At 43.8% G+C, this 20,992-nt stretch overlaps 1 protein-coding gene across 1 annotated transcript in view; it reads right to left on the bottom strand.

The window, feature by feature from the left end:
- Positions 1-20,266, bottom strand: part of GPAT3 (glycerol-3-phosphate acyltransferase 3) — a 30,403-nt gene extending 10,137 nt beyond the window's left edge. Inside the window, exons 1-5 of the mRNA XM_034772361.1 lie at positions 20,174-20,266; positions 18,636-18,843; positions 6,602-6,674; positions 4,241-4,511; positions 2,196-2,270 (exon numbers count right to left, since the gene is read on the bottom strand). Coding sequence (XP_034628252.1) covers positions 2,196-2,270; positions 4,241-4,511; positions 6,602-6,674; positions 18,636-18,779 — 563 coding nt within the window. The 5' untranslated portion in view covers positions 18,780-18,843; positions 20,174-20,266. The remainder of the gene's footprint in view (positions 1-2,195; positions 2,271-4,240; positions 4,512-6,601; positions 6,675-18,635; positions 18,844-20,173) is intronic.
- Positions 20,267-20,992: the final 726 nt, after the last annotated feature.

Consider the following 20,992-nt stretch of genomic DNA (forward strand, 5'->3'; position numbering starts at 1 on the left):
ATGGTAGGTTAGCACAAGTGTCACAACTGGAACTTAGTTAACAGTTCCACTGGTGCTGCAAAGGAGGAAGAGAATTCAGCTCATGGCCCAGAGCCAGGCTGGCCCTGCACATCCAAGGGAAATAAGACCACTTTTTAAAGACAGCCTTGGTCACTAATGAGAGAACTGGGAATATGCACAAGAAATATTTCCTTTCTCAGTCACTTTTTGGACTGGAATCACACTTCAGAGTTTCTCCATTGCAACAAGTATTGTTTTCTTGTTTGTTGCCTCTTGCCTCTCCCCTGCCCCACCTGCTTTCCCCATTTTGCCTCTCACGCTTGTCTTTTGCTTTCCTCTTCGTCCTCTTCTGCTCCCAGGAACTCTCCCAGTCTCTCCTTTTACCAGCTCAGTGCCACGTTTTTGCCCATTTTCACCACCATATCCTTCACATTCTCCTCATACACCAATGCTCCATATTTATTCTCGCCTTTCCCCTTCCCCATCATGCTGCCCTTTTGGAGTCTGCTCCAATCAACCTTACTCCAATCCCTGGCACTCTTCTCCCCAACCCTGTTTCACCACCAAAAGACACAGTAAGGTCCAAACTGCTTCCCTGGTTAGTTTCCACCACTTCCCATGCAGCAGCTGGTCTCTTACAGTGACTCAGTAAATCACTGCTCTTCCCTGTCCAAGGTTGAGTGGAAGTAGGAGTGGACTCCTTCCCTCCCTGTCGTTACTTCCAGCTCCATCTTCTTCCCCCTCCTATAACTTCAAAAGGAGTTTACCCTCTAGGGCTCCTCTGTCCTTAGAAGAGGCCATCCTTTACTGACCTCATGTCTGGATGCCTTAGTTTTGAGCTTCATGTCCTCCACAAAGTAATCCTGATAAGCCTATATATCTGATCTCCTTTCTTCTCAACACACCTCCCAGTCTTTCAGCTTACTGGTTTTAGGACTCATGTTCAGCACATCTGAGGATTGGGAGGCAGAAAGCCACCTTTCCCAATTCCAAGGCTGGCTGGGAGCAGGGGTGAAAGTAAAAATAGGGGACTTACCATTACAGGGCTGGGTTGGGGCTGGCTCTAGCCCACGGAAGAGATGGGGCCTCAGGCGGAAGAGGCGGGATCAGAGCCAGCCCCGGCCCGGCCTGTACCCCTCTGCCTCCCCCACCAGCAGCCGGGGGCTCCAGCAGCAATTTAAAGGGCCCAGGGCTCGGCCACCGCTACTGCCCCAGGCCCTTTAAACCGCTGCCGGAGCCCCCTGCTACCGCTGCTACCCCAGGGCTCTGACGGCAATTTAAAGGGCCTGGGCCGAAGAGGCAGCAGGAGCCCTGGGCCCTTTAAACAACCCCCGGAGCCCTGCCACTACTCTAGAACTCCGGCAGCAGGGCTCTGGCAGCAATTTAAAGGGCCTGGGGCTCCAGCCACAGCTGGGAGCCCCAGGCCCTTTAAATTGCTGCCTGGGGAAGCTGGGCCACCCCAGTACGGCGCACTGCTCTTGCCGGTATGCCATACCGGGGCGTACCGGCTTACTTTCACCTCTGGCTGGGAGCCAAACAGACTTCAGTTCAAGTTAGACAGAGCAGACCATGATTGCTGTAAGTTGACTTGCTCTAATTCAACTGGAAGTTGCTGGGCTTAATTCAGGAATCAGGTGAAATTCCACAGCCTGCATTATGCAGGAACTCAGACTAAGTGATCATAATGGCCCTTAGCGTGTGGGCAACTCAAGATTCCCCTCTTTCAGGCAGCTTCAAGTCACCTTTGTGCTGGGTTTTTCCACAGTCTCAGCTTTGCAGTCTGCTACACTGCCCCCTAAACGTAGATGTAGTTTCATAGAATATAAGGGTTGGAAGGGACCTTAGGAGGTCACCTAGTCCTGCTCAAAGCAGGACCAATCCCCAACACCTCTTTCCCCCTTAAAACTCTCCACACGCATGCTTCTAGGAATCCTTTCCTTGGTATCTCCACCTTCCCCTGCATTTTTTTTTTTTGGTATTCAAGTTCTTCAGGACACTGAACATCCTTGTAGAGCACCACATAAATTGGCAGTTTTAGAAGAGGACTAGAAAAGATCCACAGTATTAACTTTGCGTTCTTTCAGCACTGATGCCATATCATGGACATGGCAGGTTTGCCATGGGCAGAGTCAATCCCTAGTTCTCCACAAAATTCTTCCCAAACAGGTTAATTAAGGGGAAAAACACACACTTACCTGCTGTTTGGCAACTGCCCTACAAGTGTGGTTCCCACAATCATTGAAACAATCCCAATGGCAGCCAAGGTAACACTAAAAACGAAAAGGAAGAGACAAGACTGTTTGTCTGCAGCAAGAAGATCCCTATTGGAGAGGAATTATGGCAATTCATGTCACAAAAACATGTACTAGAGAACATTAGAATGCTGAAGAGTATCTGATGAATATCTGAGCCCCTACAATAGTTTCAATTTTAAGATGGGGGAGGGAGTAAAAGAAGCAGAGACACCACAGCGATGGGTGCAGTGAGAGCTTAAAAAGCCCAGCTTGCATGCAGGGCCGGCTCTAGGCACCAGCAAAACAAGCTGGTGCTTGGGGCGGCACATTTTTAGGGGTGGCATGGCCGGCGCCAGAATGCCACCCCTAAAAATGTGCCCCGGCCACCCTAGCTCAACTCTGCTGCTGCTGCCGCTCATGCGCCACGGCGCACGAAACAGTTGATTTGCGCACCGCTGCTCACCCTCCCTCCCAGATTCTCAAACCTGGGAGGGAGGGGGAAGATTCCGAGCGGCCGCGGCACGCGAAACAGCTGATTTGCACGCCGCTGCTCACCCTCCCTCCCAGGTTTGAGAGCCTGGGAGGGAGGGGGAGACTGAGTGGCCGTGGCGTACGCGCTGCTTCTCCCCCCTCCCTCCCTCCCTCCTAGGCTTGAGAGCCTGGGGGGAGGAGGCAGGGCTGGGGATTTGGGGAAGGGGTGGAGTTGAGGCGGGGCCGGGGGTAGAGTAAGAAAAAAATGGGGGGGGGGGGGGAAGAGAGCGGCCAAAATTGTTTTTGCTTGGGGCGGCAAAAATCCTAGAGCTGGCCCTGCTTGCATGTTTGTCATCATTTCTTGCAGGACTCAGTTACCTCAAACTGCAGAGTGATCATTTCACATTGGTGCGTATGTGACACAGAGGCCCATTGGTGGTTTACTGTTGTGTGTCAGTAACCTGACATGCCCACTTCACCTAACACACTGTTGTCATAATCTGTATCTAAAAGCTGTCATTTAAGGTCATTGGAAAACAACTCACTGATCATTAATATTCTTGCATGATATACCTATGTCCAGTTAATCTACAACAAATTATACAGAGGTGCTGAAAATGTGACAAACATGTTTAAACCAGGCACCTCAGGGGAAGTTGATAAACAGGGTTTTCCAGACAAAGGAAAGAGGCCAACACTTCAAGCCAGGCATGGCCAAGGACAGTGGGCTATTCATTTGTATCTGAGATTGCAGGAAGATCATTTGCATCGTAAAAGTCACCAGCAGGGAAGAAGCTGGTATGGCATCTACATGGATGCAATACCCAGCAGGGGAAAGGAACTGTATCTGGGGATATCCTTCAGAAGAATACATTTCCAAGGTTTAGTAGACTATACAGAGCAGGGGAGAGAACACAAAAGTTATGCATTATTATCCAAGATAGCTAAAAGTCTCTGGAAATTGACTATAGGTAAGAAACCTGCTTAGACCAAGAATGTAACCTTCTGAAATTAAGTTATAATTTTAGAAGCGCATTTTTACTTTTGTGTTTGTAACCATTTCTAGCTTTATTTCTTACACTTGGTATGACTTAACTCTATGCCCTTTTGTTAAGGAACTTGTCTGCTTTTTACCATAAACCAACTCAGTGCTTTGACTGAAATGGAAGGATTGTCAGCCCCAACTAAGTTAATAAGCTGCTCTCTGTACTATTTCTTTAGAGGAGCAGCAAACTTGATAAGGTTTTGTGGATGTTACAATAAGAGAGGCTGCAGAAAGATGTTCTGGGGGGAGAATTTGGGGCTGGAAAGGTTGGTGAGTTTCCCCTACAAGGAGTAAGTGGGTGGGAGCCTGGGTGAGACCTCCACGCTTGTAGACTGGCAGTTGGTGTCAGGGCTGTGAGCTACAGCAGCAGAGCATTCTAGGTGCCTAGAGTTGCAAGAAGTGTTGGCTGAGCCCCTTACTGGCCTGGGTGAATCCCAGTGCATCACCACATACATATACATGAGAACTATTCTCCCAGTACTTGGCTCACCGAAGAGGCAGCAGGAAACAGTAGCGGATGAGGACCCCAAGGACCCACACTACAGTCAGACGCAGGCTGATGTACTGGAAATTGACATTAGTCCTTGTAAGAAGGTTCCAGGAGACTAGTTCCTCTGAAGAAAACCTTTGGGTGACTTCATCTTCCACAATAGCCTCAATCCCCTTCTTGGAGAAATAGAACACGTCGGAGAGTTCAAAGTCTACTCGGTGCAGGCCCGCGATCTCCTTCTCCATAGTGGTTTCATCTCTCTGTATGATGCCTTAATAACAGAAATGTGAAGAAATTGAACAGAGAATGGATTTAAACAGCTGATGATCTTTTGTCACAAAGGATTTCTTGCTGCTCTGTGCCGCTCAGCTAGCGGCCTAACAATATCAGAGCCACACATGTTTGACTGCCAGAACAGTGCGTCATGGATTATTTGCAAATACTATGCAGCAGGCCAGTTCATCATCCCCAAAATGCAGACACTTGTCCAGTCTGTGGCAAATTGGAAGTTATGCAACAAGGCAGACTCTTTCCTTCCTGTCCACTCTCTCCCTGTGCGTTTCCTAAACCACATACAGGATGAACATTAGAAACTAGTCCATGTGTCCTCGCCACAGCTCCACAGTCACCCCACAGAGAAGATAGGATGAGAGCACCCACCTGTTTCTTCAATTATTCTGGAAGATACATATGCTTTGTCCCTTAGACAATAGCAGCTTAGGACTAGACGCAAGAAGTGCTCCACTTGGAAAAGTACAGAACAGAGACCCAATCTCATTTACATTAAGGTCCCTTTACATCACTCTGGCAATGCAATAGAGCCTTCCAGTGTAAATTACATTCACTCCAAGACCACTTTTCACTGCCAGAGAAGCGTAAGTGTGACTTGGGCACAGATTCTCCTCCCCCAATGCTGCAAACCCATATTTAAAGTGTTCATTCTCCACTCCTCAAAAATCTTTCCTACCCCTGGCACCTGTTTGTGTTGGACATCTTTGTTCACCACCACCCAAGACACCAGGGCTTGGAGCACAGACTGTGGCTAAAACCTGAAGAGCTACTGAAAATAGCTCATCTTTGGCCAGACTTGCAGCTAGCCTGCATTTGGCACCCCTGGTCAGCAGTGGCTCACAACTGAGAAAAATCCTGCAGGCAGTTGTGCCAACAGTTCCTGTAAGAAAGCAGAGCCCTACCCCCTACTATTTTATTTCACAAGACAATAAAAATTGAATTGCAACATTTGAACTTTGTCCATGTAATGCAAAGGAAGCCAAGAGAAACAGAAGGAGTTGTTGCATTAGAAGTGGCAATATTCATTGCCCAATGTTTTTTATTATGGTATAATAATAATAAACAGATCTGTGCCATTGCTGGGTACCTCTTGGCGATCAGGGACAAAGTGTAAGTGCTGACTAGAGCTGAAGTCCTGCTTACTTAAGATGTTTTGAGGAAATCAGTAGTAGGGCTAGCCACACATGAGCTGTCTACTGATGTGATCTAGTGTTTAACTTAGAGGCAGAATGACCTTGTGGTTGGGACACTGAACTGGGATTAGTATCAGAGTTCAGTTCCCAGTTTGGCCACAGACTACATGGTCTGGGGCAAGTCACTTGACTTCTGAGCTTCAGGCACTGTCTACACCATCACTTTGGTCAGACAAGGGTGTGAAAAAACCCCACCTCCCTGACTGACATAAGTTCCACCAACAAAAGTGCTGGTATGGACAGCACTAGATGTCGGCAGGAGACTCACTCCTGCCGACATCACTAGCACCACTTGTTGGGGGTGGTTTAATTATGCTGGCAGGTTCCTACCGTCAAAGAGCGGCTACATAGGACCCCTTACAGCAGCACAGTTTTAGTGGTGCAGCTGTGCTCCTTTATAGTGTAGACATAGCCTCAGATCCCATCTGTGAAGTGCACAGAATGCTCACTCCCACCCTTAGCCTCCATCTGTTAGCTAGGTTTTGCCCCCCTTCGCACTGAGCAATACCTTACATAAGTGGGCCCACTGAAATAAATGGAGCTATTCTTGGAGTACAGTACTATTCCATGTAAGTAAGGTTATATTTAGACCCAGCTCTGCAACCGAGTGCAGAGTGACTAAACCATTTAAAAGATGTCACAAGTAAGAGCAGCAGAATTGAACCTTTAGATTGCAAGCTCCTTGGGGGCAGAGCCTATATCTTACTAGATGCCTGACTGTACTGGCCACAATGGGTCCCCGATCTTAGGCCTCTGGGCACTACAATAGTAATTTAAGAACAAGATTAGTAGCTCCTTATTCCCCATTTTAAAAAAATCTGTTCCCCATTTTCCTCAGGTTAATATTACTGAGACATTCTTCATTCAGAATTCTTACCACTGGAAGAAGAGTTCTTAAGTGCCATTGCCTGCTCCTGTCTGACTCCTTTCTGGATTCGTATTGTGGCCCACTGTTCAAGAGAAAGAAAAAAAAAGTGTGCATTTAAGAGACAGCGTTTGATGTTTAAAATTTGCTCACCATTAAAAGAGCTTCCTAGAGAGTAAGTGGTACTTCCCTTGAAAGCCATCTGCATTAAGTTCTCTGCACTAGACAAACCATCACACACACACACACACACACACACACACCACCTCCAATTTTGTTCCTGTTTTTAAGTGTCTTGGTACAGATAAAACCCTGCCAGCAAGAGTCAGTGGAAACAACCAGTAGTTCTAGACTCACTCCGTCAATTTTAATACAACAGAATGCCAATTCATAAAGTGAAGAGTATACATCACATGATTTTTTTTTAAAAAGGTTTCATTAGTGGTCCTCGGCATCCAAGCAGAGCAGAGACCAACCAGCTATAAGTCATGCCCCAGATACCAGAGTCATTATTTCAGTAGAACCTCAGCTTAGAGGCGGGGGGGTGGAAAGAGGGTGGGAGGGGCCGGTGTAGCGGGAATACTCTATCCCTTATGGCTACAGAGATAAGCTAGAAAGTGTGACCTGAGTGCACACTAAAGGCTCAGATATCAAAGAGCAAGTAAGAGAACCCACGGTTATTTTTCTAAAAAAAAGGACTCATGATTTTTTATGCCAGTCATGATTTTTGAGCACAGGGTGTTGAAGAGACTGCCTACAGGGTGAACATGGTGCTAGTGACCGATCTCCTCTAGTATAGGCCAAAGGCTCTCGAAGGAGGTCTAGCATAATGCCACTGAACAGCCACCAGCACTTGTTTTGAGCAGTAAAGAGAAGTGAACTTTTGTGTGCCACATTTGCAGCTTCACAGAGAGGGAGAAATCCACCAGCAGCCTCTCCTAGACATCCTGTGGCAAGAAGGTATAGACTAGCAAAGAAGCCATGGTGGTGCATAGGGTTGCCAGGTGTCTGGTTTTCAACCAGAACGCCCAGTCGAAAACGGACCCTGTCTTGTCAAAAAGTGTCAGTTGAGATTCCACTGAGTTCTTCAGGAAGAGATTACAAGACACTATTTAAACCTTAAATTCCCTTTCAGAGAATATTAATTCCACTTTCATACTGAGACATATCCATCCATGGGACAGATCCTAGAAAAGAAGTTGTGACTATTCTTGCTAGCTAGTTCAAGAGTGACAACGGGGAGGTTGTTCTCTCAATGACTAAATCTATCCTTATTCAGGAATCAAAGCATTATCCTGCTCAGAAGCCTAGAACTTAAAAAGTCTTGGACCAACATCAAAGTATTCGCTTAGTATTTGTATTATAGGAGCACCTAAAGGGACCCCATTGTGCTAGATGCTGTACAGACAATCCCTTCCCTAAGAGCTTTGCAGTCTGAATAGACAAGACAGAAGGTGGAAGAGGAAAGTGAAGAAAAAAGTGCTTTGTCCAAGGTTTCATAACAGAGCAAGGAACAAAAAAGAGTAACGTCTGCCCACTCCCATACACACTAAACCAGGAGGCTGCCACCAATAGAAACACTGCTTGTTTCATAAAAATCAAAGCAGCATAGGGCTGGAAGAGACCTCGAGAGGTCATCATCAAGTCCAGCCGCCTGCGCCGAAGCAAGACCAAGTAAACCTAGACCACCCCTGACAGGTGTTTGTCCAACCTGTTCTTTAAAGCCTCCAGTGACAGCAATTCCACAACCTCCTTTGGAAGTTATTCCAGTACTTAACTATCCTTATAGTTAGAAAGTTTTTCCTAATATCGAACCTAAATTTCTCTTGCTACAGATTAAGCCAATTGCTTCTTGTCCTACCTTCAGTGGAGATGGAGAATAATTGATCACCGGCATCTTTTTAACAGCCCTTAACATATTTGAAAACTGTTATCCAACCGCCCCCTTCCTCCCAGTCTTCTTTTCTCAAGACTAAACGCGCCCAGTTTTTTTAACCTTTCCTCATAGGTCAGGTTTTCTAAGCCTTTTATCATTTGTTTCTCTCCTCTTGACCTCCTCCAGATTGTCCACATCCTTCTTAAAGCATGGTACCGTAAACTGAACACACTACTCCAGATGAGGCCTGACCTGTGCTGAATAGAGCGAGATAGTTATCTCCCATAGGACACTACTGTTAATACACCCCAGAATGATATTAGCTTTTATTGCAGCTGCACCACATTGTTGGCTCATATTCCATTTCTGATCCACTATCACCCCCAAATCCTTTCCAGCAGCATCGCCAGCTAGGCAGTTATTCCCTATTTTGTAGTCGTGCATTTGATTTTTCCCCCCTTAAGTGTAGTACTTTGCGTTTACCTTTATTGAATTTCATCTTGTGGATTGCAGACCAATTCTCCAATTGGTCAAGATCATTTTGAGTTCTAATATGTCCCAGGTGCTTGCGACCCCACCCATCCTAATGTCATCTGCAAATTTTACATGGATACTCTCCATTCCAAGTCATTAGTGAAAATGTTGACTAGTACCAGTTCCAAGACAGGCCCTCGGGGACCCCTCTATATACATACTCCCAGTTTGACAGCAGATAGCTACTCTGAGTACGATCTTTCAACCTGTTGTGCGCACAGTTTATAGGAATTTAATCTGGACCACATTTCCCTAATTGCTTATGACAATATGTTGGACTATGTCAAAAGCTTTACTAAAATCAAGATACATCACATCTACCGCATCCACTAGGCCAGTAAACTGGTCAAAGGAGGACATTAGGTTGGTTTAGCATGATTCATTCTTGATAAATCCATGATGGCTATTCCTTATAACCCTATTATCCTCATGATTATTAAAAAGTGATTGTTTTAACAATTTGTTTCAATATCTTTTCAGATATCAAAGTTAGGCTGACTGGTCTAATTCCCCAGGTGCTCTTGGTTCCACTTTTTAAAGACAATACTAGGTTTGCCCTTCTCCAATCCTCTATGAACTCACCTGTCCTCCAAAGACAATTACCTCTGAGATTGCTTCAGCTAGTTCCTTAAGTACCCTAGGGTACCTAGGTCGTCAGGACCTGCCAACTTGAAAATATCTAACCTATTTTCCCCCCACCCCTCTATTCTGCAATGTGTTGCTTCCCCAAGTTGTTAGTATTAACTGTGATCTGGTCCCAATCAGCCTTCTTAATGAAGTCTGACACAAAATAGACATTGAACACCTCAGCCTTCTTGATGTCATCAGTCATTAGCTCTCTTTCCCTACTAAGTAGAGGGCCTACACTTACTTTCATATTTCTCCTGCTCCTAATGGAGTTCTAGAGCTACATATAAACGACAAGCATTGTCTTTGGTGTCAGATCTAAAGTACAATTTACCTGGGGTAAGTGACTGGTCCTTTGGGACTGGATAGAACCTGAATATTGCTGTGAGGGACTATCTATCAAAGGCAAGCTTGCCTAGGTGGCAAGATAAACTGGAGTACCCAAAGAGATTGTCTGTGTCCCATGTTACAGTGCTTGAGAAGTTCACATTTCAGACTTGGTTGGTGAAATCTACATATTGAACTCACAACCAATTTGGGGTTTGTGCCCCGGTTCTTAACATTCTCCCCTGAGGTTGGTACTCATGCTCTTAAGCCACTCCAGACAGCTTGACACTCCTGATTTGGTGGTCTATAGTAAACCTCTACTATGTCATCACTTATTTTCCCCTCCCCCATTTTATGTTTATCCAGAGACTTTCAACTGCTCTGCCTCTCACCTCCTTCCAGACCTCAGAACAAGTGTATATATTCTTGATGTAAAAATGCAACACCTCGGAGACACACTGTCTCCCCCAGGGGCTGCAGAGATGTGCTAGCAGCTGACTGCTTACAGGAGCAGCATGGGGCTATGGCAGGCAGGCAGCCTGCCTGAGCCCTGCTGCACCACCGGCCAGGAGCCACCTGTGGTAAGCACCTCCCTGCCGGAGCCTGCACCTCACACCCCCCCCTCCACCCCAACCCCTGCCCCCGATCAGAATCCCCCTCCCTCTATACTGAGTCATATACAAACTTCCCCCCAGACCCTGCACTCCAATCCCCTGCCCCAGCCCCATCCTGCACCAAACTCCCTCTCAGGAAAAAGACTTGTATACAGGGGCCCCACAAAATTGAATAGCCCTGGGCCCACAGGAGAGTTAATCCAGCCCTGGGAGCAGGAAATGTCTATTATATTTGCACAGTGCAGAGCAATAGGTCAGACCATGACCTGCTTTGGGCCTCTAGGTATTACCTTTTTCAAATAAATGGCAAAAATATGAATTACAATAAATTGCACCCATGATGTAAGGTTCCATCTTTCATTACTGGTCCAGGCTAGACACATTTTGGTAAATACCTTGTTTTTTTTCCAGCCAATTGTCTAAGACTAGTGACCAGAGACAAGTTTTGATCCCTACCCATTTTGCATGAGAAAAGATAGGAATCTATAAAGTCACCAATTTAGAGTTTAGAAGGAGCAGGCAGCTTCTCATTTGGAATCATTCCTGATAAAAGTTTAATCTTATTGCTGCACTACTTTAGACACAGCTAAGTCCATATTAAAGGCAGAATCAAATAGGTCTGAACACAGCAGAAATCAGTAACAATCCTGAAAACACAGGATATTGAGACATGCATCTGTAGTGTTTGCAAAGTTGCAACATCACAATGTACAGCAATGCTTTGCAAGAGAGGCAGTGATCTTCAAGGCAGATAAAAATTGAAGTGTGATGTAAAGTAAACCAGGCAACATCTACAGCTAAGATGTGTTTGTCTGTCCTTCTCAAAGGGTACATTTCATTCCTCAAAAATTGCTCTAAAATAGCCTGATCTGAGAGCTCCATAGTCACTTTTCCTACACAAGATCTGCTATACAACAGCAGAGTCTGGATTAAATCAGATTGAAATGTGCTTGGTGAGGCACAAAAAAGGAAGGAATTTCATCACTTTCTTGAATTCATGCCTTGGTAGGAGGAGTATTTACTATGGGGGCGGGGGGGCGAGGGGAGTGCTACCATGTAACACGACCTAGTCACAAACATGGCACCAGAACCATGGTTAAAACATTCATTACAGTCTTTCAGCGTAAACTAGACTAGGGTATGTCTATACTTACCTCCGGGTTCGGCGGTAAGCAATCGATCTTCTGGGATCGATTTATTGCGTCTTGTATAGACGCGATAAATCGATCCCAGAAGTGCTCGCCGTCGGCACTGGTACTCCTGCTCCGTGAGAGGAGTATGTGGAGTCGATGGGGGAGCCTGCCTGCCTGCCGTGTGTGGACCCACGGTAAGTACCTTGTAGTTCGAACTAAGATACTTCGACTTCAGCTACGTTATTCACGTAGCTGAAGTTGCGTATCTTAGTTCGAATTGGGGGGATTAGTGTGGACCAGCCCCAAGCCACTTACAGCACATGAACTGAACATAGGTTCTTTACAACAACAAAAAGCTACCACGTTGTAGCTTGACCTGAGGCACAAGGGGAAATATTCCACCTGGTCACTACTTTCCAGGAAATGTTTTGTCCAGTAGTATTTCTTGAAACACGAGTAATATTGCAGGATTTCTGGCAAGTTTGATATGGTTTTCTGGTGTTCTCCCCTCCACCCTTTCTTGTGCTTGTTTCCCCTGAACTGGGAATGTGTAGCCTCAGGTAGCTAATATTTTGGAAGTCATCAGCTGTGAAACCTAAGGAAGGAAGTGTGACAGATATGGCAATTTCCTGAATATACCTTACTGAAACCAGTTAAGCCAATTTAGGACTTCATTGTATTAAAAATTAAAGTGTTTACATACAATCCCACAATGATACATAACGTCTCTAGGCAGGAGACCTGACAATGTAATCCCTGGCAAGTGCTGCACTTCAAAGAACTATTTGAAATAATGTGAACTTTTAAACATAAATACAGCCCTATGAGGTCAGACCAATGGTCCACATAGCCCAGTATTGTCTCTTAAATAGGTACTGCAACTAGGGATGCTGCTGCACCCCCCAGCTTAAAGTAGTAAGAAACCCAAATACATGGTTTCCGCCTTCAGCTCCCCCACTATAAAAATTGCTCCAGCACCACTGCTGTCTTCCAACAGTGGCCAGTGCCTGATACTTCAGAGGGAGTGATCAGGGCAATTTAGCAAAATTATCCACCCCCATCATCCAGTCCCAGCTTCTGGCAGTCAGAGGCTTGGGGACACCCAGAACATGGGGTTGCATTCCTGACCATCTTGACTAATAGCCATTGATGGAGCTATCTTCCATGAACTTCTCTATCACAGGTTCAAAAAAGAATTACTTTTGGCCTTCATAAGATCTCATGGCAATGAATTCCATGGGTTGACTGTGCGTAGTGTGAAAGAGTACTTCCTTATGTTTGTTTTAAATCTACTACCTATTAATTTCGTTGGGTGACCAGGGTTCTTGTGGTTTGTGAAGGGATAAATAACTGTTCCTTATTCACTTTCTCCATGCCATTCATAATTTTATAGATCTCTATCATATCTCACCCCGTTAGTCATCTCTTTTCCAAGCTAACAGTCACAGCCTTTTTAACCTCTCCTCATATGGAACTTTTTCCATATCCTTAATCATTTATGCCCTTTTCTGTACTTTTTCCAATTCTAATATAGCTTTTTTTGAGATGGGGCGACCAGAACCGCATGCAGTATTCAAGGTGTGGGTGTACCACATATTTATAGTGGCATAATGATCTTGTCGGTCTTATTATTGATCCCTTTCCTAATGGCTCCTAACGTTGTTAGGTTTTTTGATTGCTGCTGCACATTGAGAGCATGTTTTCAGGGAACTATCCAAACAGACATCAAGATTTCTTTCTTGGTGGTAATAGCTAATTTAGACCCAACCCATTTCATATATATAGTTGGGATTTTTTCCCCCAGTGTGCATTACTTGGCATTTATCAAGATTGAATTTCATATGCCATTTTGTTGCCTAGTCATGTAGTTTTGTGAAATCCCTTTGTAACTCTCCAGCCTGCTTTGGACTTAACTATCCCGAGTAATTTTGTATCAGCTGCAAACTTTGCCACCTCAATGTTGAGCAACACTGGTCCCAGTACAGATCCACCCTGCTATTTACCTCTCATCTGTGAAAACTGCCCATCTATTCCTACCCTTCTATAGCTAGGCTGCTATATACTTTTCGAGCTGTGCCTAAAGCATTAGCCAAACCAGGGCAATCTGTTTCAGAAAGGTATTCTTCCTTCAGTTCATACCAAACTATCCTTCATGCTAATGGAAGTCACATATGCACATTCCTGAGAGAATATATTGTACGTCACAAGACCCAGTAAATCTTAGTTGAGAAAAACTTGATAATGCCTTTTGTAAACAAAGTTTACTTCCTGACCTTTGTTACAAATGCCTTAGATCACTGACACTTAATAATAATAATAAAAAATAAAGCCACCTCATTACTTTTTACAATTCTTAGTGTGAACCAGGCAATTTCATTTTTGCATCCTTATGGATTAGCACATCACTGTACACCTGTGAGTTTCCATAATCCCTGGGAAGCACACACTAAAAACCTGACATTAGAACTCAAAGTGGAAATCACAATTTGTCCTAGGTTTTGCAAACCCCCTATTCCCTCCTTTAAATAAAAAAAAAAAAAAAATCTAGTTTTTAAGCTCAGTTTGACTTTGGCTTTCCTTAAGCACAGAGAGATGCTACAAAGCTAGACCACAAATTATTAGAAAGAGTTTAGAGGCTTTCCACACAGTGCTATTTGAAACTCTAGTAGAGCAAGCATAGGAAAAGTGGGTCTTGTTGTTTGGTTAAAACTGAGCAAAGAGGCATCTGCAGTTAAAAGACAAGAGCAGTGATTAGAAGCAAAGACCAGTCAAGTTCTCAGAAGTACAGCATTAGAAACATCAGTCCTTGTTTCAGCTATCTGTTCAGTGGTGCCATCGTAGAGGGATGCAGGCAGCTTAGGGTGAGCAGATGTCCTGATTTTCTAGGGACAGTCCCAATTTTTGGGTCTCTCTTATATAGGCTCTAATTACCCCCACATCCCGATTTTTCACATTTGCTATCTGGTCACCCTAAGGCAGCTTGTGTTTGGACCAGATGTTTCTATGCTACTTTTGTAAGTGTGGGGTGAGGGGAGAGGGGAGAGGAAGACCTCAAGATCAATAGATATGGCTCTTAAAAAGAGAATTTCCCCTGCACTGCAAAAAAGCAGTGTTGTTCAATGCAACAGAATCAGAAAGTGAAGTCAATTAGGGTTTTTTGCATTGGTCGGGGGAGGGCAGAAATCCACCACTAGTTCATGTCCCTTTAGTATATACAGTAAGGACAGGCACATTAGGACTTCTTCAAAAATATTAAACAATTAATTAAAGGCAGCTCTATTAGAAGCCCTCACAAGTGGGAGTTGTAGGGGAGCTTAAGGGTATTTTCTACATTTAAGAAGTTAATGGTTTTGAAATTTCAAACAAAGAAAATCTAAATAGAAGACACTTAGAACAATTTGTTAAACAGAGTAATCCTACATAGCTCTGAATTCCTACCTCTCTCTCCTAGAGATCCGTGCAATGATAAAAACCAAGTAGTTAAAGGCATTTGCTGATGCTGTCCAGCAGAGCTGTATGAATAACAGATTTTTGTTTTGCTGGCAATTCTCACATACACACACTTCTGGTCAAATGATACATTTTTGTTTTGATTTTGACTATTTAAATATTTTCAACAACACTAAATTAAATTTTAAAATAATAAGTGGTTTTAAACCAAACATTCAAAATGCTGGGTTTTGAACATACCAAAATATTCCATTTTGTTTTCTTTTGAGGGGCAGCGATTGTTTCCACTGAAACCATTTGGCAAAACTGACAGGAGTTCACAAAACGTTTTAGTGCTTAAGAAATAGCAGTTTTGTTTTGTTTTTTAAACAGACGTTTTGGCCAAAAAAAGATGTCACTCAGTGATGATATTCACTAAAACCATGACTAGGGAAGCAAGATATATTCATCCAGCAGTTTTGCTAGCCACAAAAATTCATATGTTTAGACCAGTTAGTTTATACAGCTTCCACTCCCTCTTACTCCAGTACAGAACGCATATTTGTTGTTTGTACCTTGCTGGGTTTCTGAGAGAGGAACTGGTGCAATTCAGCTAGAATTTAAGGCCAGAAGGGACCATTGTGATCTAGTCCTGCATGGCACAGGCCTTAGAATTTCATGAAGTGCTTCCTGCATCAAACCCATAGCTTCTGGTTGAGATTTTTAGGGGAGGAGGGGGGAAAAGAGGGGTGGGAAATCCACCTAATCTTTAAAATATTAGGTGACAAAAACGACCGCATCACTAGGCAAGTTGTTCTAATGATTATTACTCTCACTGTTAAAGGTTTGAGAGTTATTTCTAGTCGGAGTTCCTTTAACTTCACCTTCTAGCCACTAGATAATGTCATGCCTTTGTCTAGTAGCAGACTCTACAGTCTACTCTAACTCTGTTAGAAGCTGTCCATGATCAAGTCACCTCCAAAGATCTATTTATTTATCCAAGAGTTTGAGCTGCTTAGTCTTTCACTCCAAATCAGGTTTTCCAAATGCAAGATCATTTTTATAGCTCTTTTTTGAGCCTCATCTAATTTGTCAACATCCTTTTTAGGAGGACACCAGAACTGGACACAGTATTCCAATAATAATTTCACTAGTGCTATATACAGTAGTAATGTCTCCCTAGTTTTATTCAATATTCCCCTGTTTATACATACAAGGATAGTCTTGGCTCATCCCTGGCACAGCAAAGCCAGCCCACGTTCAGCTGGTTATCCCTCACGCCCTCCCCTTAGCACCCCTTTTTTTTTTTTTTTTAAAGTGACTTTTTGATCACTGATTTCCAAGCAACCATCCCTCATTCTATCAGTACAATGAACATTTTTAGCTTCTAAAAAGGCATCATCTTGTAACTTTAAATAGATAAAATTTGTATTACTCAAGTAAGGCCAGTTTTCCAAGATATCCAGATTGCCCTGTACAACTGGTGGAGCGTTAAATGACAGATCAACCTGTGTCATCTCAACAAAAACATTCAATGGCGTTGGGCCAAGAACAGATCCCAGGAGGGAACCCCACTAGAAATAACTTTTGGATCACTCATTTATTTAAAGTTACTCTAAGATCTATCAGCCAGTTTTTAAAAAGCCATTTAATAGGCGCTTCTTTTTGGCATAGCATTTAAAAAAAAAATATTCAGAATGTTGTGTGATACCAAGTCCTGCTTCCGTAAGGCATCTGAATATATTATCTCAACCAAACTGGTAACCTCATAGACCACCACCACCAAGTTTAACAAGATCCATTTTCAATGGAACACATGATGACTGGGATGAACAAAGGCAGCATGATTTACTGGTTGCTTCCCAATAGGTCATGCCACAATTTCACCCAGGACCAGTGTTGAGCTAAACAGCTTACAGTTACCCAGATCATCCTGATTAATGGCCTTTTTTTAAAGAGGCCAATACATTAGCTCCTCCTTTCCCTTTGCTCCTCTAGAACTTCACGCACATTCCATCTTCAACCTATCCCTAACCAGCACTCTCCTGGAAAAGTAGATTTCTGTAGAGGAGGAAACTGGCAGGGGAAAAGAAGGAGATCAGCTCACATGCCCACTCCACTGAGAAGATGATGGGAAGCTGAATTGCTGCATAAGTTCAGCACTCAAGAAGCTGCGCATGTGGCCATTGTTGCCAGTACGGTGAGAATGTATGTGCCAAGTGAATGAAGTACAGCACAGCAGGGACTGCCAGGAATTAACACCATGTGGAATCTGAACACTGGCATCATACTCAGGTCAAGGGGCCACATCAAATGCAAGGCATTACAAATTAAGCACCTAACCCCAGCGAGATTCTTGCCTCATCTGAAGAAAGTGAGACAAGTGTTTTGTTAAGAATAGCCTTGAGAAAGTGCTCTATAGAGCACCAAAACTGGATTCCCCCCCCCCCCCCCCCCCCCAGCATCTGCTTGGGTAGCTATCCATTGCACAGGATTGGTTAGACAAGCTACCTGTGATGTAGCACACACACACACACACACACCCTCAACGTTCCTGCTTGGCCTGAGCTATCGTTTGTGATATTCCCACACATTGTTTGGTCAAAACAATTTAAAAATAAGTTAATTTCAATGTTAGTCAACAGGAGAAGGTGATTTAGAAAATACAGGCATTCAACAGGCATAAAGGTCAGCAGGACCGAGCTAGATACAAGATTCATAGCTGGTCCCCTAAACTATAGTTCATAAGCAGCTTGGCACAGATGATTATTGTCAGAGTCATTAAAAAGGAGAGGAAGGCAGAACGCTACTGCACTGTGCAGTGCAAGGTACATTATATTCTTGCCCTTCTCTGTCCAGAGATTGAATTTCTGTCATGTAATAACATTCTAGGCTGAGGGACCAAGGTGTTAATACGTGGGATTTTAGAATAATCACTGGCTGTTTGGGGTTTTACATTCACAGTTTAGTATTATGCGATCACAAGGGTGGATGAGCACACAGCAGAACATTTTAGCAAGGAAACCGATTTTTGGTTCAGACTGGCATGAAATTAGTCTAAATTTATGGAGTTTCAGGATAGTTTCTTCTAAAGCAGGCTCCTCCACGGTCTATACCTCATGGGGATGATCTCTTTATGCACAGCTTGACTATCAGGTCATTTATTCGTCCAATGGAAAGGGAGACAGATTTAATGTCACCCCTGAGCAAAGTTAGTCCTGATTTAGGTTCCTAAAGCATATAGCATTTCCAGGAACTCTGTTTTCTAGTCTTGACTAGCCAGCCTTTGGCAGACTCATCCAGAGAGAGAAAACACCCTCTTGCGTTAGAGAAACTAATTCATGCAAGGAGAATAAGTATTTATGCAGAAGTTACAACAGAATTACGGCTGCAAACTAGAAGCTTTTACTAGAAACACCGTTACCACCACCAAAAAAACCAAAAACATGTCCCAGTCGCCCCCCTCCCTTGTATTAAGTATAAAGTTTTAAGGGCCACCAACTTACCTCCAGGGTTTTTACTAAAATTCTCATGTAGACTTCAGAAATCCCCAGCGACGCTCCGAACACCGATGGCAACACTATCAGTGTAAACCCCACCGTAAGCCAGACGGACATGACCTTAGCTACAACAAAGAGGAGGTCCTCCATGATCGCTGGAACCCCCGCTCTAGAGGAGAGCCTCTCCCGCTGCTTCCTGGATCGCTGCGGGCGACTGAGAGCCAAGCGAAAAAAATGGTCAGAAACCAAGGCCGATCCTTGCCTTCCTCCGCCTTCCCCTGCTCCGCCCCGTTAACTAATTCTGTTCAAGATCCAGTCAGCAGCTGCAAACCCTCTCTGTAGGGAAAGAACAAATGCGAGGGAGAGAGGGCAGATATGGGACCATTTGGTGCAAGCCAGAGATGAATAGTATGAAACTATAGCATGAGGGGAAAGCCAGATGCATACCAAGATGAGAGAAGGTGGGGTCGGAGTAGGTGTTCCCCTTGAGTCCCATAAACTTGGAGGGGTTAAAATAGGTAACTGAAAAGGGAACCCAGTTTGCCTGTCACTCGCTTCCTCTCCCAGGTGTAACTGACTGGGGTTATGCAGAGACAAGGTGGATGAGATAATAGCAGTTTCAACTGCATACGGCTAGCGCACAATGCTTGGGGCACACGTATGCGCCTCTGGTACTGGGGACACATCAAAAAGGAAAGCCCAGAAAAGAGACACCATGGTGGATCGTCCCCATAAGGTTTCATTTCCTTTTTCCAGGGTCAGGTATTTTGCTTTTAACAGCAGCAGTGAAAAGGGGAAGAGTAAGAGGTCACTTAAAAAAAAAAAAACCAAACAAAAACACATCTTAAAAATCTAGCCAGTTTCAAAGAAATCCCCAGCACTTTAAAATAGTCTCAGACACCTACCCGTGTCTACCAGTTTTAATTATATTCTGGTCTTTACATGAGTTTTTCCACCTTCCCCTCAGCCCATAAACCCCAACAAATGATGCCATTAGACGATATACAATGTTATCAACCGCAAGCGTTTTGTTGTTTGTTTTTTAAAGACTTCCCTTATCTCATATTTTATCATTGCGGAGAGCATAGGGTTACTTCTCACTTAAAATGGTTCCTCTGGGATCCCTTCTCTCAGCAGATATTGGATGCAGGCAAGAAAAGTTTAAACAGCCACAGTAGAGCTACAGTTTGCTAAGACCAGCAAAATAAGACCAGGTTTCTAATTTAGAACACGAGTTGTAAATTCCCTGCTAAAAGTCTAGAAGGGGCTTCTCCCTCTTGAAAAATAACTGCCAACAATTCAGCCTTTAGCTTGAACAGTAACTTTGTTTATTTTTTTCTTTTAAGAACAAGGCTTTAGACCACTTTACCATTGTTAAAGGTAGAAACAAACTTATAGCAATGAGCAAACAGCACAGATGTCCTTAATACATTTTACTTTAGCTAGGCAATTAACTCAACTTTTAAGTAAACACTGTTTAAACCCTGCTAATAATTTTTTAATGGTCATTACCCAGAGTAGTACAATAGCTACACCATTCTTACCCGACGCAGGGTTTCTTAAGCAAAGAGTACAAAGGAAAAACATGCCAGTCAAGGGCTAGCACATATATATTTCCTGCTGCAATCAAGAGACAGGAAAAGCTACCAATGTTTGTATACCATAATTCACTTAGCAGAGAGACAATTTTACCATAAACTTTGTATTACTCCAACCCCCACCTGGCCTGACTTTTCTTTGCAATAGCGTTCTCCCTTGAAGAAAAGAGAAATGCAGTAGGAGAGAGAACAGAGGAAAGGAACAGATTAAGGATAACTGCAGCTATTGGGATAATAATAAAAATAATGATTAATCATAATGAATGAATGAATAAATGATAAACACTTCGTGTCTATACAGAGAGCTTTTCATTTGTACATATCAACGCACATTATGAAGGTAAGTAAGGTAGCATTATTTCCAATTTACAGCTGGGGAAACTGAGACCTAGAGCCATTATTAAGTGACATGCTCAAGGACACTCAATGAATCTATGTCTCTGAGCCCATAACAGAGCCCAAGTCTCCTGACTCCAGCCCTGTAGCTGAGGAGGGGCCATTTGTTTTCCTTGTTGATTGTACATGCACCCTGGCAATGCTGATGGAATGGGAGCTACTATGGTTATTTTACCAAATCTGGATTTTGCAATTGGAAAAATGCACTTTCTCATGGCAAAGGTTTAATCAAACATGAAAACTGCTTAGTCCACTTGAATGCAATGGCTGACTAGACTGCAACAAGGAAAAGAGAAGCTTCAGAGTTTGGGGAGGGGGAGGGATTGTTCCCCCCCATTTCTACATTTCTGACAATCAGGGTCCAGACAC

This window comes from Trachemys scripta, chromosome 5 (assembly GCF_013100865.1).
Source record: "Trachemys scripta elegans isolate TJP31775 chromosome 5, CAS_Tse_1.0, whole genome shotgun sequence".
Classification (NCBI taxonomy): Eukaryota; Metazoa; Chordata; order Testudines; family Emydidae; genus Trachemys; species Trachemys scripta.